Raw genomic sequence first — 26,635 nt, 5'->3', positions numbered from 1 at the left:
TTCCCATACATGTGGAACATGTTTTGTTGGCTGGGGCATCTCTGTAGCACCAAAATGCTTTATTTATATAATCTGTTGTGACACATTTTACTTTCATTAAAAAAAACCTGCACCTCCTGCAGTTTGAATATTGCACTTGTCCATATTGCTATTTTGATAATATTACAATTAATTGTGCAGCTGAAGATGACATAATACATGATGGAAGTGTATGTAATGAATACGGATTATTTTATCCAAAAGATATTTTGTCGTTTTAGTATCATACTGTATTGTTGGCCAGTCCAGTGATTAAATTCTGGCAAAAAAAAAAGACAAAAAAAACTGAAAATGAAAAACTATGAAACATAAAAAATGACAGATCCTCATCAGATCCAAACATTAAGTACTAAATTAATAAATAAGGGAAATAAATAATCTTGGAAATAAATACCAACAAATATATATTATAGCCACATAATTGTGAAATAATCTGAAACATTTTTTAAAACTCTGCTCAAAAGTTATGCCAAGTTAGTAATGTAACGTGGCATTATGAATATAAAACAGTTATAAACAATAAACTATGTTTTTATAAAAGGAAGCAGATTGAAACAGCATTTCATTGTTTAAGCTGAGTTTAAATTGGATATGATTATTTCATGTACCCCGCCTTCCGCCCGATGACAGCTGGGATAGGCTCCAGCCCCCCCACGACCCTTACGAGGACAAGCGGTTACAAAGAATGAACAGATGAATGATCATTTATATACTAAAACTCAGGATCTCCCTGACAACCAGGATGGTCACACACAGCTATTTCCTCAATGTCAAAATGTAGTCAAACTACAAGATGAATCAAAAAAGCCCACAATACACTCCAATTATACCACACGGGGGCGCCATTTACTCACTGATGTCTATTATTTGACAATAAACAACTCAGTTTAGACTTCATGTCATCCATCACAACAACAGAGAGTATGTGCAGCCTAATGTGGCCCACGTGCCGGGCGTACTAATGCAATCCAAATGCCAAGTAGACTTTTTAGGAATCAATTATTTGTCAATCTTCATGGAATCATGCTTTGCATTCATAAACCTTGTTAGTTCAGCACATGCAACCATCACAATTCAGTGCAGGGCGTTTGACAAAAAGTAAGTAAAGCAGCCTACCAGCTGTCCTGCAGGTCTGTCTCGGCGGTGAAGACAAGACAAGCTGTCCATCTGTTGAATGTCCCTTGAGTGTTCCTTGGTCTGTGGGGTTTGGGGGAAACTTGGGGCATGTCCAAACAAGCCCAAGAACCCGTCACTCTGCAGACACACACACACACACACACACACACACGTTTTTGTGTCACATAAGTCTACTTGTAGCCAGTGTATAATAAAAGTTGCAATATAAGTAGGTTCTTGTCTATAATTTGAATACACTGCAACTGTAAAGTCACTGTCACATCTATATTGTAATAGTTTTTTGTCATATCAATATAAATCAAGAAGGGTTGGAAAGAGCACAAAGAATATTATCCTCAAATAAATGTACGATTGCTTAACAAAAGAAATTTGGTGTGTAGGTAACAGTAAAATGTAGGTCAGTTAAAATAAAAGCTGAGTTTCTGCATTACATTATTTTTTTAAAAGAGAAAGGGGGGGGTGAAGGGACAATAAAGAAGAAATTGCATATGACACTAATGTTGATGATATGATCATATTTATTAAAGAATATATTTGGGCTACGAAATATAGGCTACAACATCAAAAATACCACCAAACACTACAGAGCCCTTGTGTTCAAACAAATTATATTTTTACAACTTCCACAATAGCCTTCCCCAGTGTAGCCTTATGAGAAATAACTGCAAAAAGAGGACAAACTCAAACAAATTAAACAAAAACAACACTGTGGATACACTGCAGCAGGTGCAAAAAGCATGAGCTGCATGCTTCAGAGATGAAATACCCTGACACGTGCTCACCAGCAACTGTGGTTAGTGGTTTTCCAAAGTTACTAGCCATAAAGCATTTCTACTAGCCAAAAATTTGTTTTGGGGAAATATTCTATTTGTTTAAGGAACATTCCTAACCAGGTTGCTCAATGCCCATTTTCCCATGTTTTCTAAAGAAATCACAGCAAAATCTTCAGAGTTCAAATGTTAAAATACTTGTGAAAGGCATCTGAAAGCAGCCAAAAAAAGTGGTGTCACTTCAGGTTTCAAAGGGTTAATTCAACCACAGAGGAGACCTGGTGATCACTAAAATTAGATGGGCAAAAAAAGTAGACATATCGACATCATTATTGATTATTGGCCCAATGAGTTGTTATTTATAGTCAAAAAATCCAACATTGTACATCATCTAGGCCCTGGCCCTCTGTCACTTTGGAGAATAATTTGTAATTTGAATCGATTTTATTTGTATTTTATTGTAATGAACCTAAACAAAATCTCACAACTTTGGTGAGATGAACTGAAAAAAACTGTTCTAATAAAGAAATCTCTGAAATAAAAAATTTGAAAGTGGAGAAGACCCCAAATAATTAGGGTCTTCATAGCAAAGGGGGTGAACACATATGCACACACCACTTTTAAGTTTATTTTACAGATCTTTTTCAAACAGCTGATTTTCTTTCATTTCATTTCACCAAAGTTGTCTAATTTGTGTAGGTTCATTACAAAAAAATACCAATACAATCCATTTAGACCACAGGTTGTAGCGCAATGATATAGGAAAACAATACTTTTGCAAGGCACCATATATGCCAGTGTTAACCGCTAAAGTCACTGCTTTATCACATTTAATTGAGAAATGTGATAGGCCTCATGTCACCGCCATAGTAGGCTAGCTGGTAAAAGTGTGCCGATATACTTGCATTTTGCAACTGGTCGGGCCAAGCCCTGCTAGCATCATGGACACGATTTAACCTCCACAGTGGCTGCAGACACAAACACAGGCTACATATTACTGCTAAAAAAAACAGCTGTTTTGTTGTTTTGAACGATATACAGTGCACACACACAAGTATTAACACATTTCTTGAACCATGAACGAGCATGTTGTTGTACTCACCGGTCGTTTTTCTTCGCGTTTTGTACACTGCAAAGTCCTCCTTATTGTGTTAGCTCTTTATCAATGCTAATAACAACACGGCATTTCAACTATGTTGTTCATATTCACCAACAAGACCTCAGATATTTGTCTACGAATATCGTAAACGGTGAGAAACTAGCTAATATTAGCATGTTACTCAGGGGACGTTTTGACAGGGGAGAGGGGTTTCTTGGTTATGTTTGATGGGAAAGTCGCAGTAGGGGTTAAACTAATGCATTTCTGTCAGTGAGAGATTTGTAAGGGAAAGTTAACACAGGAAAACCTGCTCCTCGTGCTCAGCATCATGGATGTATTACGGTGAAGTCAACATGCACCTGGCGGCCGGTCACGTGACTTCCTAGGTGTGTTTGATTTGGCTCACTTGGCCTGCAAGCTGGGTGGTGATTAAATCGCAGCCTAAACAAGGTAGATGCAAAGTTTTTACAAACTGCCTTTTTTTTTTTTTTTTTACAATTGAATATAAAGAATGCTCAAAAAAAGTATCTCATTATTGAAATCAAGCAAGCATCCAACTTGTCACAAGTTATTTATGTGTTTTATCTTATTTGTAGGCCTTTAACGAATGATGATGGCTTTGCAACATAAATTTCAGTGTAAAAAATGCTTTTATTTATTTATTAATTCGTTTATTAATTCATTCATTTAGTCAGTCAGTCATTTATTTATGTGCGTATCTATTATTTATTAATTCTTAGTAACTCCCACTGACAGATTGTAGTCACTCAGTAGCCTACATGAAAGTAAATTATTATTATTTTCTCCACTTGTTGATACATCAAGCTTCAAAGCATTTTGTTAAAAATAAATAAATACATTTCGAAAAGTTAAGCTTTTCAACCTGCCTAACTTACACGTCTACATTTTCTTCATTTTTCTCTCTATTTTCTTTTATTTCTTTTTATTTTTTGTAAAAAATAAAAATAAAAATAAAATAAAATTTTTATATACATAATTGGTATATAAAAAGGTGTGTGTGTGGGTGTGTGTGGGTGTTGAGATTTGTCGGTCATGGATTACACCCCTCTGATGCGCCTCAGGCTGGAGGAGCATGTTCAAGTCGACTGGAATGACTCACAACTCGTGATCCCCCACTCTTGGTAGCACCGGACCTTAAAAGATGCTTTCTCCCCTCAATGATCTCTCTCAGCAGCTCGCAGGGTAGTTGTAGTGTTAGATGCTTACAGGCAGTTTCGGTCCACCTTTAATCTTTTGCAAGCTTATTAAAGTAAAGAAACATAGCCTATGACTCCTTGGAATAATTGCTAATTTCACTTTTTTTTTTTACCATGAGTAAGGTTGCAGCTCTGCAGAAAAAGAGGAGAAAAGATTTTATACCGTACTTTCTTGGATTTGTAATATTTTTGTATTGCACGGTCCAGCTTGTATCATTTACAGCAAAAACAGCTCAGGAGAGCCACTCTGCCAGGGTGCGTCGGGCTCTTGGTAAGAAAATCATACGTGTCTATGTAGATGTGCGGGATTTTGCTGACTTTATAATCATTTTAAATCGCTCACAATTTTTTTTATTATTCTAGTCTGTTAAGTGAGTCATTAAAAATGCCACGGCTCATTTAGGTGTTTTAAAAAGTGTAATCAATTGTGGCTCAGTAAGTGTGACGGTGTTTGGTCTACTAATCCTCATGTCTTATTGGCATAAAATACCGTGTAACTGCCTGCAGGAGTTTAAACAATGTTGGTGCAGTTTAGTAGGCAACTACAGCAACAGGCTGGTGTTTGTTTGTGACAGTGTGTGTGTGTGTGTGTGTGTGTGTGTGTTTCAGAGAATGAGACTGACTGCATCTCACCACAATCCTCCGAGTTTCCTGAGGGTTTCTTCACGGTGCAGGAGAGGAAGGATGGAGGGCTGGTCATTTATTTCATGCTCATTTTCTACATGCTCCTGGCTGTCGCGATAGTCTGTGATGATTACTTTCTGCCATCACTTGAAGTGATTAGTGAACGTAAGTGAAAGGAAATGTGTCTTATGGGAGGTTTGGTGTGATTGCATCATTACACGAGCTGTCACACTGCAGCCTAATGTAATGTCATTATGGAAACAATGAGGATTTATAAGATTACTACTGTAGGCAAACTTCACAGGACTGACTGAACAGATACTGCAGGGATACTTACATGTGGACTGATGCTGTCTGAGTTCACACATAAGTGCAGACACTGCTCTTCTCCAGGATTTTTTAAATTACCAAATAAATAAATAGGAGACACAAAAGGAATACAACAAAACAAAACAAAAACACACATCCCATCAAGCCTACACACCCTGTACTAAATCAAAGGATCCTACACGGATCTGTGCATATGTGTGTTTAACTGAGCAGTGCTTTAGTTTGATTTTCTGTGTGTGTTTATTTTTGATTGCATAGCAGGAATATTTAAAAAAACACACACAACACAAACCAATGCTGCACATCCTGGGTAATAACAATAAGCACAGTGGTCATTTCATTGAATACTATGGGCTTTTCTGTTTAAAAAAGTAGAAATTTTAAAAAAGTGGATGGATGATGACACACTGGCCCCTGGGCACAGACATGCAGAAGGCCCCACCACCTCTATTAGAGCAAGACATACAGACTTTAGAGTTGTTTAGCCTCTTATTGCTAGTTTATGTTGTCTCTTTACAGCCATTTTGCATGCTTTTAGTTGTTTTATGTCTCTTAGTGTTAATTTAAGATTCTTGCCAGTAACTTTAGCCTCTTTGTAATTTCTTTGCACCTTTTTGCAGGTGTCATTTTGTGTCACTTAGGGGTCAGTTTACGTCTGTTTGTAGCTGCTTTGCATTGTTTTGTTGTCATTTCATGTCTTTCTATCGTCATTTTATGTCTTTTCCTAGTTATTTTGTGCCTCTTTGAGTCATTTTGAATAACTTTGTAGTTGTTTACGTTTCTTTTCCATTATTTTGTGTCTCTGTGGTTGTTTTACCCCTTTCTAGCGTTTTGTGAGTCTCTTAGTGTGTTTGTATAGCATTTCTGCTTTATTAAATGATAACAATTAAACTTTTATCAAAACTGTGCAGATTAACAGGGGCGTAGCACAAAATTCTGGACTGGTCATTCCCTTAGGGCCCCTCCCTGCATCTACAGCTTTTCATAGTATGTTTGCGGGCCTCCTCTCATGATGGCCCTGTATATTCAGTCCCCTTTGTCCCCTGAGTTTTACGAATTGCTGATTAATTTTCTGTCAGTGGGATAAACAATTAATTCAATAACTGTTAGTAAGCTGGACACTTAACTGTTAAGCCTACAGGGAGTGGATAAATAACATACATATATGAAATAATGCAATATCATACTTTAGATGTAGCCCTGCAGTGAATATTACATATATGAAGCTTTAGTTACCGTGTCCTGGTCATTTTTGAGGTTGTAATTTCTGCTACTGTTGAATTGGAATTTGTATAATGAGATGATTCTATTATTTTGTCCACACCATGTAAACTGTCATGTTTTCTGTCTCTTGCAGGTCTGGGACTGTCTCAGGATGTTGCAGGAGCCACATTTATGGCAGCTGGAAGTTCTGCACCTGAACTGGTCACAGCATTTCTGGGTAATTATGCATCAGTGTCACAGCATTTCCAACCAGCACATTTGTTGTGTCGCATGTGTCTTCGCTGTACTGTATTTGTTATCCAAACATTTCCTCGTGATTTTTGTCAATGCTTCCTCACTGTCCCAGTCCTCTGAGCTAAGATGAAGTCTTTATGTGTGTTAGGTGTGTTTGTGACAAAGGGAGACATCGGGGTCAGCACCATCGTGGGATCAGCCGTCTACAACCTGCTAGGAATCTGCGCTGCGTGTGGACTCTTGGCCTCTATGGTACACTGTGATACAATCACACACTCACAGCATTCAGACAAAGATCAGCCAACTACACACTACCTGGACTTGAGAGCGGCACCTTTACTGGGTCAAGCGGAAGAAGCGATTTGTACATTGCGTTGTATAAGCTGTAAAACATTTATTTTTGTTTCCTTTATCAGGCCGGCCGCCTCACCTGCTGGCCACTGTTCAGGGACTGCCTGGCTTATGGCATCAGTGTCTCTGCTGTTATTGCCATCATTTCTGATAACAAGGTGTACTGGTGAGTGTAAGTGTGCATCAGGATACAGTTACATGATCTTCAAACCTTACATGACAGCTAGTTGTAAAAGACAAAGCCAAATACAGCTGTTTATTGTGCCAGAACAGTATAATAAATGTACTTTAAATAGGACAATTATATTTCATAAACACAGCAATTGCACCAGCAATCAATGTTAATGATAGATTTCCATGTGTACTGGAAAACTTAAATGTAAATATGCAGGATTTTCCAAAAAATCAATGTACAGACTCTTACAGACGTAATCTTTCAATCACCACACATGACCCACTAGAATTGTGTGAAGGTGTATTTTTCTGCAGGGACTCTGCCCTCTACCTGTATTTTCTGATTTCCTTCTTAATATTTGTTTCTGGGTGTGTATCAGCGCTCAGGTGAGGGCGAGTCCGCATGAAAAGGTAGCTGGGTGCCAGACTGTCAGCAGAAGGCGTCCAAGAGACACTGAAAAATGCAAATATAGTGAGCCAAAACGCCAAACACGTGAAAATGGGCTTGTCTTTTATTCTCACTTTTGTTGGCGAACATTTTTATAAACCGTAGCCAACTGACATTTCTGCATAATAAACATTTAAGTATAGACTGAAGGCTCTGTCAATATAGTCTAAAATTCAGGTCTCCAACTTGCTTTTATCCTCTGAGATTATTTTTCTGTTTAAATCTTGAATAATAATCTACACTGTACTGAAGTACATATAATAGAGTAAATATGTACCATCCACCACTGCAAGAACAAGAGACATTTCAGATTTTAAAACAAAACCCAAAATAGTTTCCTTATTCTGTTCATTTTTGTCATTTAAAACACATTTTAACAATCACTCACGAAGACACAAAACTGTTTTCGAGGTCATTATACCCTGAATGTTCTCTATGGCAAATTTTATAAAAAGTAAGGAGCATTTTATTAGATATTGCCTGAGCTTTTGACCGTATTCCACAGTCCTCTTCAGTAAATGAAACTTGCTCTGATGTTATCACGTGGTCCTGCACTTTGGTCATATGCTGACATCTGAGCAAGTCTAATTCTCTGAGGCAGTTTTTAGATTTTATTTAACAGTTACATCCGTCCCCAAGGTCAAGACTGAATGTAAATGCTGAAAGTGTCTGTACTGTTTGCAGGTATGACGCTGCCTGTCTGCTGCTGGTCTACGGCGTCTACATCGTCGTTCTGTGCTTTGACCTTCGCATCAGTGAGTTCGTCCTGAGGAAGCTGAGCCCCTGCTGCACCTGCCTGGGTAAAGGACCTGGTGAGAAGACTGAGACGCAGCCTCTGATGGGCTGGAATGATGAAACCAGTCTGCGAGTCCACAGTCGCTCCAGAACAGACAGCGGGATCTTTCAGGACGACTCGGGATACTCTCACCTCTCCCTCAGCCTGCATGGCCTCAATGAGATTCCTGAAGGTAAAACTCACTTTTTGGTGCGGTTATTAGGCATTTTCTTGCTTGTCTGACCTTCATGGCCTCTGATGATGTGATGCAAATCCACTCATAGCTTGTTTTTGTCCCAGCAGAGAGTAAAAGTGTGTTTGCGGTGCCGGAGAGCGACCTGAAACGCATCCTCTGGGTTCTGTCTCTGCCTATCATCACTCTGCTCTTCCTGACCATCCCTGACTGCAGGAGACGGTTCTGGAAGCAATGGTTCATGATAACCTTCCTCATGTCCGCTGTCTGGATCTCTGGTTTCACATACATACTGGTGTGGATGGTCACTGTTGTTGGTAAGATCAGAACTTTTGCTCATTTCCGCAGTGTTGTTAGTTCAGCTGCAGGTGTAAATCAGCCCGTCACGCTCCAGGTTATGGAAGCTTTTTCGGATCACAACTTGTGAGAAAAATGTCTCATTTGCAGAGTAGAATCACATGTTGGTCTGCTGGCTAATTCCTGAGATGCCATTGTCCTGGAAAGTTAAGAGGGGCTGACTGTAGCTCCAGTGGGCCATGTGCATAACCAGGATTACGGCCTGCTTCACCCTTGAGGAAACAGTCATGTGAGGGCTGGGTGTACATACAGAAGAACCCACAAGGCACGGGCTCAAGAACATAAAACTGACCCAGGACCAGGCTGAGAGGGAAGCTTCATCATGTGACAGTGGTAGATCTACCGAAGTATAATGAGATTATTATCCTGTAGTCAGATAGGCTCACATGGGAGGAGAGTTTAGTCTTATGAAACAGCAGACATGGGACCAGGCAGGTACAACTTAAATATACCGTATGTTACTGACAATGTTGGACAAATTCAAAATATGTGGTTATTTTTTTTGCTACAACTTTTGGAGAAGTCAAGAATTAGAAAGGGCTGTCTTGCCCTCTTAAAATGCAGTTGCATTTGCATCATTGCTTGCTCACAGCCTTATATTGTTTAACAGGAAGGGAAGGAGCCCTCCTGAGATGAAAACTCATGGAATCTGACAATCACATTTTTCTGGCCTAGTAAAGTAGTGAAATCAGTAAAAATCATTTAAAGTTTGAAACAGTCACAGAATTTTGTTGTGTGTAATGACATTTTTTACAGCAGTCTTAAGTGGTATAATTCAGTGTAACTGATTTATTCAGCCAATTCCAATATATTCATGGCACTAATTACATAATAAATCAAAATAAAATAAAACATTCGGTTTCTCTATTATTGTGGTGAAAATATAAAGATGTAATATATCTACATATATGTATTTTTAACTATCTGAGAACCGAATACTTTTTTTGTGGATCAACTTCCCACGACAGCCTTCAATCAGTCGTAACTGTCACTGAGGACGCAGGCTCATGTTTTCCGTAATATTCCTGGAAATTTTGGGGGGTTGTATGGTGACATGAAAAGGAGTTTATATTCAAAGATTACACCTGTTGAGTTTTTTAAGCCTCCTTATTTATATACCGAGTTTAACAGTTTTTTGAGGGGACAAAAATTTGGCAGTATTCTTACAGCTGTTTCACCTTCTGTATTGTGTTTAAATGCTCAAAACATTGTTGTTAGTGGCTTTGAATTTTTCTAAGGTGGGCGGAGCTCTGCTGGAGGAATTCAGTCTTATGACCTCAGTATTTCTAAAGTCCTGTCACAACCCTGCCTCGGGTGATTATTTATTAACCCTTTGGTCACAGTTAAATCAGCTGTTCTCTCCTACGTGTAGCTTGATGTTGCTGGAGGAGGTGGACTCTGATTTTTGGGTTTGCATTATGTTTACACAGGTGAGACCCTCGGCATCCCTGATACAGTTATGGGACTCACTCTGCTTGCCGCTGGAACCAGTATACCTGACACTGTGGCCAGTGTGATGGTGGCCAGAGAAGGTAAACATCAGTCCATCACAACAGTCTGAGAAAAAAGTTTGAGACCAGCAAAACTAAAACAATACTTTTAAAAAGAGCAACCGCTTCCTTAGTGAGCTTATTCTTTATAAGGAACACTAAAATGTAGAGCAGGGCACTGAGCTCTTGCTGAAAGGCATACAAGAGGAAACTATTGATTGCTTATTCACTTTGCTGACTCACTTTCCCATCAGATATTTTAGGAATGACAAAGTCAAAAATAAACGTGTTTTCTGTTTATCAGGGAAAGCTGACATGGCCATGTCCAACATTGTGGGCTCTAATGTTTTCGACATGCTGTGCCTGGGCCTGCCTTGGTTCATCAAGACCGCTTTTGTGGACACCAACAACCCCGTAGAGGTCAACAGCTCAGGACTTGTCTTTATTTCCTCCACGCTCCTCCTTTCAATTGTCTTTCTTTTCGTAGCTGTTCACGTTAACGGCTGGAAATTGGACTGGAAATTGGGACTGATTTCTCTCTTCTGCTACATTCTCTTTGCCACTCTGTCCATCCTGTATGAGCTGGGGATTATTGGGAATAATCCCATAAGACTGTGCAGTGACTGAGATCTGACCTGTCCGGGACTGAAGCCATATTTTCAAACTGAGATTCAAGTAACAGCCAAAAAACACAATATAAATATGCAAATGTCAAGAGGAAACACGGTTCCAAAGACGAAGGACGTGTGCTGGTCACATCCCATAAAGAGGATGATCTCCATTACTAATATATATATTTCTCTAAAGATGAAAGTGTGCCAAAGATCATCCTCCTGTGTATGTCCCCATCATACCCAGAGCAGACTCATTATACAACAAAGACCTGTTATCATGTCCTGAGATGTCTTCTGTCTTACTCAAGGCCCATAAAGAGGACTTCTGCTGTCACAGCTGTGTGTGCCGAGGCCAAATGAATCCAGAACCAACAACTCAAGAGTCGAGTAATAAAAGGTGTCAACTAAACTCATTTGGCCTTGTCCTCCTTTTGAAGCGGATGAGTTAAGGCAAAAAAGGGGCCCCGTCGACGTAATTCTGATAAGCTTTTATGAGAAAGTCTTTATCACCTGCCAGGAAAAATAGTGAAAAACAAACAAAAACTTTCCACTTTTCTTCGATTACATAAAAAGTAAAACTACAGCTAACAACAGCACCAATGTGGACTTTAGAAAGAGATCTATACTTATTTGTAACAGCATCCGTTTCTCTTCTGCTGAAACAAAAACTGCCACAAATCTCAAAGATGTGTGAATTTAAATAGCTTCCCGTTATCAGTGCTGCAGTCTACGCCTGATAAAATCCATGTCCATTCTGGTCTCACTTTATTCCAACTGCTGCCTTTGTGATTAATGTGGAGTTTCCCCACCGCCGAGAGGCCACTGCATGGCAGTGTTGAGCAATAATGCCAGAGAGAGCAGCACCTCAGGTTTAGTATGAAGAACAAATGTGAGACTTTGATCTCAGGAGATTTTACAACAACTAGGTTTAAAAATTAAAAAGTTTATTTGTTCAAATAAACTGCCTGACAAATTAAAAAGGGTTTACAAAACAAAGATAAAAGAGCTATGAAGTATATATAAACAGAAAAAAAACAGTGGACACATGGAGATATGAAGTAATTGTGTTTTTAAAACAAAACAAAAGGTCATTGGCAAAGTGTGCTGAATGTGGAAGTGTGTTAGTGTGACTTCTACAAAAGCTCTAGGCGTTCCGATCGATGCGGACGTCCACCTCTCGGCCGTTGATCTTGGTTCCATTCATCATCCTGCAGGCTTTCTCAGCACTCTCCGGAGAGTCGAATCTCACTGTTCCGCAGCCCTTCGACTTTCCATTCTCCATCTTGATCTCTGCGAACATTACCTGGCCTGCAGCAGACAAGAATCAGCAATGAATGCATTTTAAAACTAGTGCTTTTTAAAAGTGTTAATGAATGAATGTTAAATCTGGCATTCATGTGCAACGACTGTTCATGATGAGATGTCAGAGAGAAGCCTTTAAATGGCTTTTAAAGTAATAAAGATTGTTTCTTTCGAAGCAAAAGACATACCACAGTGACTGAACTTCTCTTTCAGCTTTTGCCATGTCAGATCATAGGACAGCTGCAACACAGATGAATACTTCAGTCATACATTTGTCATCTAGGCTTGGTCAGTATCACAGTATAATGGTATACTGGAGTATTTAAAAATCTCTAAGGTATGGTTTTCAATAATAATAATACTAAATTTATTTTTATAGCATCTTTAACTACAGAGTTTACAAAGACAAAAGAGGCAAAGCAGAAGCAAGAAGGGTTTAAAAAAAAAAGAGTGAAACAACTACAAAACAAAAATAACAATAACAACTCATACCAATCAAGAGTAAATACAATTCAAAGAATATTAGCAGTAAACACAGAAATAATATCACGAATAACAGAATTAAACAAGATCGAGACAGAATAAAAGACTAAATTAAAGATACATTAAAAGACAAACTAAAATAGACAAATTAAAAAAGACGGCAAATACTGTGATAAATACAGGCGCTCCTCTTTCATATTAACTCATTGTATGTAGTGCGCCACACACTTCTACCATCATACACCCCATACTCTGGACACTGCCAAAGCCCATTTTCAACATATTTGAGACTAGGAAAAACTAGATACAATACAAAAAAAAAAATGTGGTACCAATAAAGTATATATAATAAAATACATCATAGAAAGAGTCAGATTCAGAGGGAAAATGTGCCAAAACTCTACTGGGAAGTAAAGCACTAGTTAATACATCTAAACACACCAATCATGTAACTTATTCACAGCATCATTACCATTTATATTAATGCACGGCAAGCATGGGTTGTTTCCTATTAAAAACCTTAATCAGTACTGGAGCATCAACGCATTAAAAAAAATATTTATCAATGAAATAGTAATGACATAAGTGGAGGGGTCTTTGAGATGGCTCTGTAACTTCAATCCTATTTAACAGACTTCTGATTCTCTATACTAGCCATGTTCTAAGATATCAAAGCCGCACTTACATTTCGCACAAAGATTTGACAGCCTCCTTTGGATCCGGAGCCTCTGTCCGACATGCCTCCGTAGCCTCCAAAACCACGGTTCATGTCCATTCCTGACATGCCCATCCGGTCAAAGCCGGAGCCCATCCGGTCCATCGACATGTTTCCCATCCCACCACCTGCAATCAACACACACACATACCAACTCATGAAAGAGCAAGTTCAACTAACGTACTGTATATACTGAACATAACTGATGCCTTTCACCATCTAATACACAGCTTTTCATTTATTTAGTCAAATGAGCTGTCAGTGAAGTGTGTGCTCACACTGGAAAACTGTACTGGTATTCAGTCTCTTCAAACATTAGCCACAACAGTGAGTCCAATGTCACTGTGATGTTGTTTCTACAGGAAAAGCAGATTTTGGATCTGTGCTTATTCTTAGTCACCAAACAACTCCGCCAGGAAGAGAATCAATAGAAATTATGTAAATTATCTTGTGAATACAAAACACAAAGCTTCTCTAACACCATTGACATTGAACAACTCCACGGACTCCATTTAAACCCGCAACAAGCAAGGCGGTGGGTGTTGAGTGCATGAACTGTGTGGGCGTCGACAGGTGCACCTGCTATTTTGGTTCATGTATGTGCTGCAGTGCAAAGTGCAAAAGGGCTTTCTGAAGTGGATTAGATATCGAAGGGTGTGGTGAGGTAAATACACTCTCAGTTAATCAAATAATCTCAATCATGAAACCAGTGTGCTAATCACGACGAGGTACGACAACAATAGCACAATAAATGAACAGGCGATTCTTCGGGGAATCATATTGTGTTTGGATATTGCAGCGTGATCTCAACACACGGTACCTCAAATCTGCAGCTAAAAGCAGATGGTTTGGGTACTTTAGTTGTGATTAACCTATACATCATATCATAAATGGTGAAATTGTATTATGTGACAACAGCCCGCTCACTATTATGCATTTCAAGAACAAAATACAAATTGACTCTTTTGCTATAAAAGGAAGTTTGATTAATGAGCCTCTATAATCTGACGTACCAAGTTATAATGGACTAGCCTAATGTGTGTCGAGGTGTATGGTGTCATTTGGAACATGATTTAAATAAAGGCAAATATTGTGAATGGCTGTGCATAATGGCAATAATAATAAGGGCCCCTTTGTGCCCAAATCAATGAAATGTTCTACATTCAGATCACTGAGATCATCATCAGAAGAACAGGTTAAATAAAGCCATAAGGTTTTTTTCTCAATCACACATCTCCAATAAATGGGGAGAACTTAATGTTCGTACACATGAAGTACAAAAGAGAATTTCAAATATTTTTTCATACAAGGAGTAGTGTTGAGGAAAGCACCCCAAATCTAGTAATGTACAAATTAAATTACATCATTCTTAAAAAGTGCTGTTTTCACTGATCTTACTAGGAAACTTTAGAGGCTCAATATGTTAGCCATACAGAGTGCCCCAGGGACTTTCCTGTGGGCCTGCCCGAAAGCTAATGTCAACCTGGTTCTTTCATCAAAAAGCCTGTGGGATTTTTCCATAGGAATTTCGATCATGTTCACTCGTCATGTTCAGCAAGATAATCTTCACAAATGAACACTTTCTGTTCTTTTTTTAAGCCTAAATGCGATCACAGAAGTAAAAAGCTAATGTTAGGCTATAAACAAACTAAACTACAGCTGCGTGGCCACCACTACGAGGCTGTAAAGCCACGTGTAGCACAGCTCAATGTGATGACATCCTGTAGACTTACATAGCCACTTGTTAGCAACCATAAATTTAAGAGACATAAAAGCCTCTAAAAAATAAAAATCTCTTAAGATGTCTGTTTACCACAGACCTTGTTTCAGGCTTCAAACCAAAAACCCATTTGAAAAACCCATTGACTTTGAGACAAGGGAACCGGAGGTGCTGAAATGCTCTTTCATTTCCAGGTTTTAGACCTCATTACCAGGGTGCCCTGTACCATGTTTGTAATAGCAGAACTGCGAAATGTCCAGATCAAATGCTCAACGAGTTTTCTAGCTTTTCTTACTCTCACTTAACATGCACATCAGATTCTTTCTCATGCTCCGCCTGTCTGCCCAAAGACTGACAAAGATACAATGTAATGGCTCTTGGTGCTACTGTATGTAGTGTAGATCACCATCCAACCATCATCCATCCTACTTCAGTTTGCATCATACACCAGTACTCCAAGACATCATGTTCTCTTTACATACAACACATTAGCAAAGCCAATGCTTGTACTGAGGTCATTTGAGTCCCTCAAGCTCTGGGGCCACCCTGTTACCCATCACCTATTCAGCAAGTCATGACACTTAATGACTCCACATCTCTGTACACAAATACTCATTCGCCCTTTTACATGATTGGCTGCATAAACAGAAGACTGTAAAATGCTAATGGATAATAACTCTCAAATGTCAACAGCAGTAAAGTGGCCCAGGGCTCTGCAAGAGAGCTTACTGTAGCTTTACCAGACCTCCAAAGATAATGTGTATCTACAGTAAGGGGGAACAATCGATATACAACAGATTTAGAAAAACTGTGGATTGAGTATCTCATGTACCTAATCCAGTCCCCATGTGTCCCATGCCACCGCTGCCCATGCCTCCTCCAAAACCTCCTCCTGAAGAGTATGGAAGTCAGTGCAGATTAGATCAGACCATACAACAATTTCACAACAGTACAAGCAGAAATAATCAGATTAAAAAAACAGCACACAAAAAGCAATCCATAAACTCCATTATAACCTAACTACACAGGGATCGACCTATCGCTAAGCACCGCCCCCTTAGCCCACTCGGACAAACAAACGGTGCGCTGCATAAACAGGCAATGGCAGTGTCAAAGACATATCCAAAGATGCTATACAGAAATTTTGGGGACAGAGGCTTATAACTTCACATAGAAGCCATCAAAAGGGTCTTCGCTATGCCATCACTACCTACCACTATACCTTTGCTTTCTTTGTAAAGTTACAGCTAAGTTACCATTAATGGTTTTCAGTTGGGTGGGATTTACCTACAACCTTTTGTAAAGTTAACACTGATGTCCCATCATCAAGGGACAAAAATACTAAGAATAAGTTGAACAGACTTGACATGATAAACTAACATTACGAAGCTGAAGTTGGTCATAACATTAACGTCTTTTAGCTAACGTTGCCTACCAAAGTTCGCCACAAGGTAATGTTATACACGATGATGCCGACATAAGGTACAAGGCTATATATACTTGTCACTTTGTAAAAAATTTAGCTAGCACTATGCTGCCTTACCTTAGAGCAAATGTCCACATCCTTGTTTGTTTATGTTCTTTACGTTGAGCTTAAGCCAAAAAGACACTTAGCTCTGTTTATGTGAGATTTAGGGAACAGGATAAAATACACACTTTTCTCTAGCCTCATTTACCTCATGCACATTTTTTGACCACTTTATAGTTATACCTGTAGAAATTTAAATAAAACCACAGGAAAATTGAAATCTCTGATGTTTTTCTATGGAGGTCTACGAGCAGGATGTCCAAGAGTATTGTGTGGCTGCACGAAATATGATGAGCTCATGGCGTTCGAGGGCTGGACTTAGCGATAGGTCAATCAATACGATCTCCACTGTGTCTGAAGTTTAAGTCTGCAGTATCACAGTATCACTTACCCATTCCTCCAAAAGAATCACCAAACCCTCGGTTCATTGGCATGTCACTGTGGCCAAAGTCACGATCCATTCCACCCATTCCTGACCGGTACATGTCTCAACACACACAAGAAAAAAAATGTACCCTTAGTCTTCAGTAACCAGTAAAACAGAGGTGCAACTTAATGTTTACAATGTGCCATCCTAGAGCTGAACAGGGTTTACACTAGACTTTTTTTCAACAGCAAATATGGCCATTGTTAATCCTGAATTCCAGCCATATACACAAGATATATACAGGTATCACACTCCTACCTATTGCTTTTTAAGATCTATTCAAGATTCTTTTACCACATTTAAGACATGTTTTTGGACATATTGTTTTTCTTATTCAAATACTGCAGGTAAATATAAAGGTAAGTAATATATATGTAGTCCCATGCCAAGACAGGTTTTATGTAGGAATATGCTTATAATCGTGAATTTGGTTAATCTATATTTATCTTACAGGTACGTGCTAGTATAAAGGAAAAGATGGAATTAGGTTCAGTAGTAGGTTTTAAGATTTGTAACACCATAGATGTGGACATTCACACAGTAGAGCTTTGACTCATTTTCACAAAAATAAGTTAAAAGATGGATAAATCAATTAACAAGGTAGATTTATTTTTGAAACAAAGTTTAAAAAAAATGCAATTACAATTTGTCCATGGTCCTGCTACATTTTAAGAGTTGAAGGATGAGTTGATTCAGATCAACAATTATTATGAAAATTCCATCCAGTTACTTGGGCATGTTGCTGCTGGTGGCATCATACAAAACGCGCAGTGCATTTTTAAAATTTGCATCAGAGTCTTGTGTCCTTTGGGCCCTGAACAAGGTCCACCCATTCAGCACAACAGCCTGATCTGGGATGTTAGAGGTTAACCATGTCTCTGTCATGATGTGTGCAGAGCAGTCTTTGATTTCCATTTGCTGAGTGAGCCTTAATCACATCTCATCTCAGCTTTGCCTTGATGCCGGCTCTAGTCCCTCTCTTTGTCTTGCGCTTTTGTGTTTTTTTTCGTCCCCTCTGGTCTGACTGGCTGCTTGACTAATGTTGTAGGTTGGGATCCTCTCCCAGTCTGCTGCATTCAGTCCAAACCCCACACAATTTTTCCCGTCACACAAGATTAGGCTTTTTAATTGGCTATTAATAAAGTTATTCGGCATATTTCCTAGTCAACATTTTTGGCATGAATATTTTCACCTGCTGGACAACTACACGTGATACCCGCAAAAAGCTGGCATATACCCGCTTATGTAAACCCTCGAGCTGAACCTCATCTCTCATCAGTAGAGGTCAATGTGCTCACTTACCTCCCATCCTGCCAGGCGCCATGTCTCTCCCTCCAAAGCCACCCATGTTGCCCATGTTATCCATGCCCCCAAAGCCACTGCCACCGCTCATTCCTGTCAGAAGCAGCAACAAGTTTGAACATCATTCTCCTCTTTTCCTCCACAAAAGAGTTGATAATGAACTCTGACAGGAAAAACTCATTAGTAGCATAAATCTTACCTCCTCCAAGTCTGTTCATTCCACCATACCCTTGGGAATCCATACCTAAGGCAAAAAGATGGCAGTCAGGACATGCCAACACATACTGTATCAAGGCTATTTACATCCAATGGGTATGGAGCCATTTAATGCACTGTGTGTAGCCTGGTTTTCAAACACTGTACAAAGGCAATTTTGGCATAATGTCAGTCACATCCTAACACCTGGTAGTATTTCAGCAAATAGGAGCTCTGCTCGTCTTATCGCTTTACCCTATATTGAGGCTGCTGCGGGGTCAAGAGATGAGCTGTGAAAATGTCAGCCAAAACTTTATGGATGAGTGGTTTACACATTAACTGTGTCTGTTAATGTGCCAGCATGCTAACTATGACATAAAGACGTTCAAAGCTACAGATTATTGCTGCCTTGTGGTGCAAATGTGTTGACTGACTAGAGGAGAAGCATCTGATTCTCTCTGGTAAGCATTTGTCATCCCTAACCCTATGCAACACAGTATGTGATTTAATGTTTGTAGGATGTGTGAGCATTTCTGCCCAAACATATTGACAAATATATGAGAGATGACTGACCTCCATGCCCCATGGAGCCCATGCCTGCTCCTCCTCCACTCAGACGATTGGCATTTATAGGTTGCCCTCCTGGCCCCAGTCCCATGCCAATACCCCCAAGACCCCCTACATATGAAATACAAAAGAAAAAAGGAGAACAATTAAATTATGTAATTTACTCGCACGAGTGGAGTGAGTGAAATGACACGATTTATACAAAGCTTCATCAACAATCAATAATACACAATAACAGAGAATTTTTGCACTTAAACCAAAGTAGTTTTGTAAAAATGAAAATGAAGAGGTAAATCTTTACATGATCTAGGGCTGGGGCGAAACATCGACGTAATCCATTACATAAATTTGTTGGTTTATGTAACGTGTGTCGACGTGTCGCATGGAGGATGTTAAGCCAGTAACACGGCGTGCATCAGGAGTGCATAAGCAGCGCCGAGCGTGTTGTTTTTTGTTTCGGCGCCCATGTTATCAAGTTAGAGCATGCAGACTGCCTGCCTGAGCCGCACTTGTCAGGCGCACCTCCGCTGCATTCAGCTGCAGCACATATAGAGAAATGGTTGCTCAGTGTTTTTTTTTACACGTGACACTCATGTTTGTCAGCAGGAATAAATAGATTAATCGAAAATATAGTCGACAGATCAATCGATTAAAAAAAAATCATTAGGTGCAGCCCTAACAACAACTTCTGCGGTGTAATATTAATTGTTTTACTCAGGGAAAAGTGTTTTTTGAAGGCCAATTTCTTCTATAGTTGCCAACAGCTTGCCAACATTCCCAGTTAGAGAAAGGTTGAAAATAAGGCAATGTGCCTGTGGCCCCAGGCCCCCAAATCTGCCCCTGGCAATAATAATGACAGCTCAGTGCGAGCGGCTGGATGAAACACTGAGTGATGCGCCCTGGAGTCTCAAATTATTCCATACAAAGTCTGACTAAACCTGAAACTAAAAGAAAGTAGTCTGTGGAAATCTTAAGAAGTCACTTTCCACCACTGAATATTTGTCTGTTTGTTCAGTCAGACACTTTGGAGCTTTGAGGAGAAGCTGTATTGACGCACAATACAAAATGTAGTGTAAAATATAAATGAGTAAATCTAGAATAATGAATACATTAAAAATAAATAAATAATAGGTGTATATACAGTAAAACAAAATCAATTACTGCATGTATTGCACACCACTTTATACAGTCATTTTTAAGATAAATTCTAAAGAAATGCTTTGCATGCAAGACTTCAAATATTCAACTGCAGTAGCAATGGCTGCTTTTCTTTCTTCATGTGTTTATTCATGAAGCAGCATGCAGGTGACAGATAAAATCAACAGCCCAACAGCTATCCTACCTTCATTACCATACTGCCTCAGCAAACAAGTCTGAACCTTTCTAACTGTAAAATATCTATTTGTTCCCAGAAGGTATCATATCTTTTTCACTGACAATGCTGGCGCAATACACAATTCACTGAGCCTATTACCATGGATATGAGTCTGATATCAACAACTGACAGGAGGGATGACTGTGTACTCACGTGGTAACTGAGGTGTTTTTTCTACTTGACGGAAATCATCAGGGGGAATAGATTTCTCATCCTATAAAACCACACAACAAATGACAGAATTGATTTTCACATCCTCTGCACTTGTTAAGTTATACAGTAACTAAAAATAACATACCATTTTAACGTGCATCTGTCTGTCAAACAACATCTGTCCGTTGAACATGGCTGAGAGCAAAGTCAAGGAGGAGGTCACAGTTAAACGGTAGCATTACTTTGCATTTTTTTCCTATTTTAGTGTGCAACGCTGAAGGATACATATGGCCTGCACAGCCTCCAGTGGCTGCTCAAAAGTCACTGTTCCCATCCCACGGCTCTTGCCGTCTTTATCCTCCTTTACATCTGCTCGTTTCACCACACCTGCCATGCCAAACACCTCCTTCAGCTTCTTCCATCCCACCTTGAAATCCAACTATAAAAACAACAAATAGACAGTGAGACAACATTATCTTATATCAACGTATATGTTCATCACTAGCTAGATTTGTATATTGTTTTTCCTGCTTCCTCACGTTGGCAACAAACACTGTGGTGCCCAGTCGTCCAGCCTGCAGTGCATGGATGACCTCAGGTGGGATGTTGGGGTTGTTGGCAATGGAGGGTGGGATGTTCATCCCACCAGGCCCCATGTCCTGCCCACGACCTCCCTGTTGTCCTCCTCCCATGCGCTGCAGCACACGCCGCGCATGTTCCCCATCAGGGTCCTTTGAAGAAAATAATTCACAAATTACTTCTGATCAAAAACAATGTTAAAATGAATCTGATCTTGGAATCAGCCAGCTAAGGGATGCAAAACGAAGAAAATAGACAACTGCACAATTGAATTCTTGATATTTGGTGATATGCACAGTCTATCATATTTCTAATTCTACTAAAATTATAATTTGATTTACTGTTTCAATTATTTGTGACTACTTAGAAATCTTTCAATATCACAGAAAAGCCACAAACAAAATCAAGAAATGGCTCAAAGCTAATGAGAGGCCCTAAAAGTACAATCAGCTGTCATATGAAGAATTTTGGTATAGACAACATGATGACGAATGTTTGCAGTTGGATAATTATTATTTTTTTAAATTCTGAATCACAATAAAATTAAGACACTGAACACTAAAAAACTAAAAACTCCTAATAACTCCATAGCTCCCACTTCTCTGAAAAATGCATTCCATATCATGAAAAACACAAGGTTATTTCCAACTTAAGCTAAAACAAGTAGTTGTTTTAAAGACAGACATACAATAACAAAGTTTTCAGTTTTTCTTTCATCATGTCACATTATTTGCTCTCACCTCCTTGATATTGAGTGGTCTTCCACTCAAGTCATGCTTATTCATTGTTTCTATCGCCTTCTTCACAAACTCATCATCTTTGAACTCCACCACACTATTGGACAGGGAAAACAGCGGCATCAGATGACTCCATGCACATGTGAGATTTAAAAAAAAAAAAGTTCTACATTTGAGAAAATAAGGTAGCGTCTTACCCACAACCCTAACCAGCGAGCATCAAAAGAGTCCAGGTAACGCACATATCCAAAGCCGAGGGAGTGAACAAAATACAGTTAAATAGATGACAAAGCAGTGGAACATTATAAATCTAACGTATCAACATGCTTGTATTATTTGCTATAGTATATGTCTGCCATATTTTGTCCACTGGATTAAGCTGGCAGATATTAGGTTGTGTTTGGTCTATTGCAAAGATTAAAATAAGAGCATTTTTTTTCATTATCTGAAGCATTGTTGACAGCACTTTTCATATAATAACTTATTAAATTACAAAGTGTTAATAGAAACATATAGCACTAACTCATACCTATGCATTGTAATTTAATGGAAACATTTAAATATTTTGAACTGGACACAAATACTAAGGTAGAAAATAAAAAAAAATTAAAAAAGAACTAAATTTATTAAGTACATTGTTTAGGATTGACCGATTTTACAGCAGCAATAAAAGATTGTGTGGTCCACAGTAATATCTACAGTATTTATTTTGCCATTTAATATAAAAACATTTTTAAAAAAACAAACAAAAAAAACATTACAGGATCAGGAACTGTTATTTTTTTCCTTTGAGGAGAGAGCTGTGCCATATAACAAAATTGTAAAATAAGATTTTGAGGCATGAGGGTCAATCAATAAAACAAATCACACAACCCACTTTTCCCTTTGGAAAATGGCCAAACAAACAAACTTTTACACCAATTGAAGTGACAACAACAAAAGCAAAGGTGCACTCTTAAATTAGTTCATTGGGCTACTTTTCCAAAAATCAACAGGACATCTCCCTTTCAAATGAATATCAATCATTAGCCGTCTATCAGGCTCTAAACACAACCCACAGTATCTCCAGTTCAGTAACTTAGTAAGACCCAGAGAATGAGAACCTAAAAGAACACTTGATTAATGAGAGCCTGCTGAGGGCATTTAAAACCTCGTGCAGCAAGTTGGCCACATCACTTACCCTTGACTTTCCTTCTGCATCCTTAAAGAGCTCCACGTATGTAACCTCACCAACTACATGAGACATACAAAAGGAAAAATACCAAAAGAACAAAGGAATTTAAATCACCAAATCTTCAAGTCACCGTTGGCCTTGGCAATGCCGCTACTGATGGAGATGTCCCATTAATGATCAACAGTCAGCCCAGACCAACATCCCACCAGACAACACCATGCCTTTCTGGGCAGTGACTGAGACACCCAAAGGCCAAGGCCAGAGAGAAACACAGCTACATAAAACCTGGGAAATTCAAAAGACTTCAACATTATCAGTTTATCAACAGATTCCATTCATGGCAGTTGGGAGTTTTATGCTATCCTTCAACCTTTTAAAGGGCTTCTTGAGACCCCAATAAGTAATTCATTACAATATTTTCATTCATGTAATCAAGATTCACCTTGCAACAGATGCAACAAAATCATTCAACAATCAATTCTACTACAGGTTTGAGGTTACATTTTGGAGCTGACAATGCCATAAAACAAGTGACAATGGAACTAAGTTCATCTTCCTTTTCTCACAGACATATCAGCCCAAACTTAATCCAAAATTTTTTATAGAACTCCAATAACCTAATATCACACTATATTGGTTCCCTACTATCTGCGCTAAGAACATCCAGAAAAAGCTACAAACTAATTGACTACTGCTAGAAGCAGGATGCAACATCTGATAAATAAAGGGAAAAGGGGTCAAGAACTTCTGATCAGCTGAAGAGATAGAGAGAAGGAATAACACCATCCCCATCACTGGGGACATTACCTTTCTCCCGCATTAGATCTTTAATTGCTTGCCACTTCATATCATAGGGGATATTGCTGATGAACACCCGGTTCCTGTGGGTGCCCTTCTTTTCTCCACCATGTTTGTCTTTGAAGGGGTGGTAGCGGTTTCCTCTTCGGCTGCTGGAGGACTTCTCTTTAGCATCATGCTTTTCTTTGGGGGGCTTAGTTTCATCAGCATCTCTGTAAAATGCAGACAGACACTAGTCAGAGGACACCATCTTAAAACCACATTCCGAAATCACACACTGTGGCCTGTAAATTAAATGATCTGTCAATTTATTTATGATATGAGGTTCCTATTGTGTGTTTTGCTTTTCAGAGGTAGGCTTTTCTACGTTGAAAAAACTCTCTGCCATACAGAATGAATCAAACAGCTTAATTCGACTGATTGATTTTAAATGATTACTTTAACTCGTGCAATGCACACAAACATGTGCACAACCCTCATGGATTTACAAGACACAACTGTAACATCGCTGTAGTAATCTTTCCAACATACATGTTATCTTACTGCTCAGTCCCCAAACATATTACTTGGTTCATCTTCTAAAACATAACTAACTTTTCATGGGCATCCACCCAAAAGAAATCACCACAAATTGAGGCAATTTTACTGAAAAGTGTATCTGTTAAGTGTTCATAGGTAAGACAGGGAAACAAAAAATTAACCTCATTCTCCATATCACCTGTGTTACGCAACATATGTCCTCTGGGATGGTATCAAATGTACCAGGGTCTACTGTTAATGTTGATGTCCATGGGCATAACTATGCAAATTGGTATCTTTGTGTTATGCTTGAACTTTACTTCAAGGCTCTACACTGTAGCTGTTCTTTATTAGCTGGTAAGTTCATAATTTGGATTTAAACTATTTATTAACAGGCTATTTTTCTCTACATAAGAGACAGTTCTTAAAAATTAAATGAGCCACAACACACTCCACTCACGATTAAAGGTTTTTTTTTATAAACTGGCTGAATACTGCGATTAGATATGAATAAATTAAATATCAGAGCATGCTCTGAATATAATTCTGATTATTGCCACATAGACGTCTTGGGCCTGAAGCCCCTCTTCAGCATATAGATCGGAAACACTGCAAATCAAATCGTCTGTGTGGCAGTAACCAAAATTATTGCACCCCCGATGTTTACTGATATTTACTTCATTAATATCTGCTTTGTGGATTCATTCCCAGTCTCAAAAAAATCATCATGAGTGAGTGTGTTATGTCTTACGTTGCTCCTAATTTCCTATATATCACACGAAAAATTATGATATTGTATAAAAGAGCTACATTAATGATACTACTTAGCTTGAGAACAAATAGTAAAAATAGGTGGCATAATAAAGCCTGAATACTATATATGTCCATACAGAACATTAGAAATTCACTTTTTTCTCAAAAGTAATAGATGTAACTTGATTCTGCAAGCGTTTTGCTATGCGTAATATTATTAGTACAAAACTAAACATAGGGAGTCGGATACATTGTATATAAATTTTGGCTTTTAGAGTTCAAATTTTACACAAGCAAAACATTTTGGAAACATTTTATCTGCTGTAAAACTTGCCATTTATGAAGTGTGTGTGTGTTAGATAAAATAGCAGGGCTACGATAGCTTGCGTAGTTCATTCAAAGTAGCTAACAGAGCACTATCGTGGAGCCATTTGCAGCTAGCGTCACGTTACACGTTATTGTTAGCCTGGTACAATGAAATGTGTGACTTGAGTTAACAGAGATGCTACAGCCCGCTGTTATTGTCATCTGAACAAAGTATTCGAGTTTTCCAACTGGTCGGAGGGTTAAGGTAGATTTAGTCTGTTGATTTAAAAGGCGCTAACAGCTATATTCCGTAATTCCGTTAGCGTTAGCAGACAACCGTGATTAGCACCCGGTAACGTAAAAGGTTTGGCCCATTACACCACGATGAGCGTTATGCAATTACCATTTTCACTCTCTCCGGTTATAAAAATACACAGCCTGACATATTTTGCCGTCATGTAAGCTACAAACACAACATATGCACATCACACAGGTACTTAACCGTTACCATATTAGAGGTTAGAGGCTTTTTGGCTAACAATAGCTAGCATCACACGACTCCATTTTAGCTAAGCTAGCTAACGGCTGCACACACGGGGCGGACAGAGCAATGCATCGTTTTCACTTACGTTTTCACGCCATTAGGTGTTTCTGTAACGTTGGGTGTCTCCTCGGATTCGGGCTGGGCGGATTCAGTAGTTTCCTCTTGCTTTGGCTCCTCGTCAAATATTTCAACATCTGCCATGTTAAGGTTACTTTGCCCCACACGACTACAGTGCAAGATGCCCCTGATGCTACGCAGTTCAAAATGTGATGTGAGATTTGTGCCGCCAACGCGAGATTTGGGAGCTGTTGCTAGGCAGCCTGGCTGAATGGGATGTAGTATACTGGAGTCAGGGAGTGAGGCATAATGCACAAATAAAATG

At 38.9% G+C, this 26,635-nt stretch overlaps 2 protein-coding genes across 3 annotated transcripts; one reads left to right on the top strand and one right to left on the bottom strand.

The window, feature by feature from the left end:
* Positions 1-4,376: 4,376 nt before the first annotated feature.
* slc24a5 (solute carrier family 24 member 5) lies at positions 4,377-11,115 on the top strand. The gene is made up of 9 exons (XM_042489412.1): positions 4,377-4,533; positions 4,872-5,051; positions 6,574-6,657; positions 6,823-6,926; positions 7,091-7,191; positions 8,332-8,615; positions 8,726-8,932; positions 10,403-10,504; positions 10,767-11,115. Exons 1-9 carry the CDS (start codon positions 4,377-4,379, stop codon positions 11,087-11,089), a joined length of 1,542 nt encoding a protein of 513 aa, XP_042345346.1. The 3' UTR covers positions 11,090-11,115.
* A 901-nt stretch (positions 11,116-12,016) lies between these two features.
* Positions 12,017-26,540, bottom strand: myef2 (myelin expression factor 2). 2 transcript variants are annotated; one of them, XM_042492069.1, is made up of 17 exons: positions 26,339-26,540; positions 24,141-24,343; positions 23,340-23,392; positions 22,357-22,364; positions 22,163-22,256; positions 21,383-21,574; positions 21,129-21,282; positions 20,989-21,038; positions 20,844-20,904; positions 19,322-19,426; positions 18,753-18,797; positions 18,554-18,646; positions 17,216-17,311; positions 16,129-16,188; positions 13,547-13,704; positions 12,567-12,618; positions 12,017-12,384 (listed from the first exon to the last, which is right to left on the bottom strand). In XM_042492069.1, the coding sequence occupies exons 1-17, from the start codon at positions 26,452-26,454 to the stop codon at positions 12,221-12,223; spliced, it is 1,704 nt and encodes a 567-aa protein (XP_042348003.1). In that variant the 5' UTR covers positions 26,455-26,540; the 3' UTR covers positions 12,017-12,220. The 2 variants fall into 2 exon arrangements, with proteins under 2 accessions (XP_042348003.1, XP_042348012.1); XM_042492078.1 differs by lacking the exon at positions 16,129-16,188.
* Positions 26,541-26,635: the final 95 nt, after the last annotated feature.

This window comes from Plectropomus leopardus, chromosome 1 (assembly GCF_008729295.1).
Source record: "Plectropomus leopardus isolate mb chromosome 1, YSFRI_Pleo_2.0, whole genome shotgun sequence".
In the NCBI taxonomy this organism is placed as follows: Eukaryota; Metazoa; Chordata; class Actinopteri; order Perciformes; family Serranidae; genus Plectropomus; species Plectropomus leopardus.
This window is presented reverse-complemented; position numbering and strand designations above follow the sequence as displayed.

What these genes read in the sequence shown, in the direction of transcription:
- slc24a5 (XM_042489412.1), top strand. Translation starts at nt 4,377, where the DNA reads ATGAGTAAGGTTGCAGCTCTGCAGAAAAAGAGGAGAAAAGATTTTATA. An exon ending in CCTCAATGAGATTCCTGAAG is followed by an intron (nt 8,616 to 8,725) that starts GTAAAACTCACT and finishes TTGTCCCAGCAG; the next exon opens with AGAGTAAAAGTGTGTTTGCG. An exon ending in TGTGATGGTGGCCAGAGAAG is followed by an intron (nt 10,505 to 10,766) that starts GTAAACATCAGT and finishes TCTGTTTATCAG; the next exon opens with GGAAAGCTGACATGGCCATG.
- myef2 (XM_042492069.1), bottom strand. Translation starts at nt 26,454, where the DNA reads ATGGCAGATGTTGAAATATTTGACGAGGAGCCAAAGCAAGAGGAAACT. An exon ending in GGAGGCTGTGCAGGCCATAT is followed by an intron (nt 21,039 to 21,128) that starts GTATCCTTCAGC and finishes CTTTGCTCTCAG; the next exon opens with CCATGTTCAACGGACAGATG. An exon ending in TGATTCTTTTGGAGGAATGG is followed by an intron (nt 16,189 to 17,215) that starts GTAAGTGATACT and finishes CATACTCTTCAG; the next exon opens with GAGGAGGTTTTGGAGGAGGC.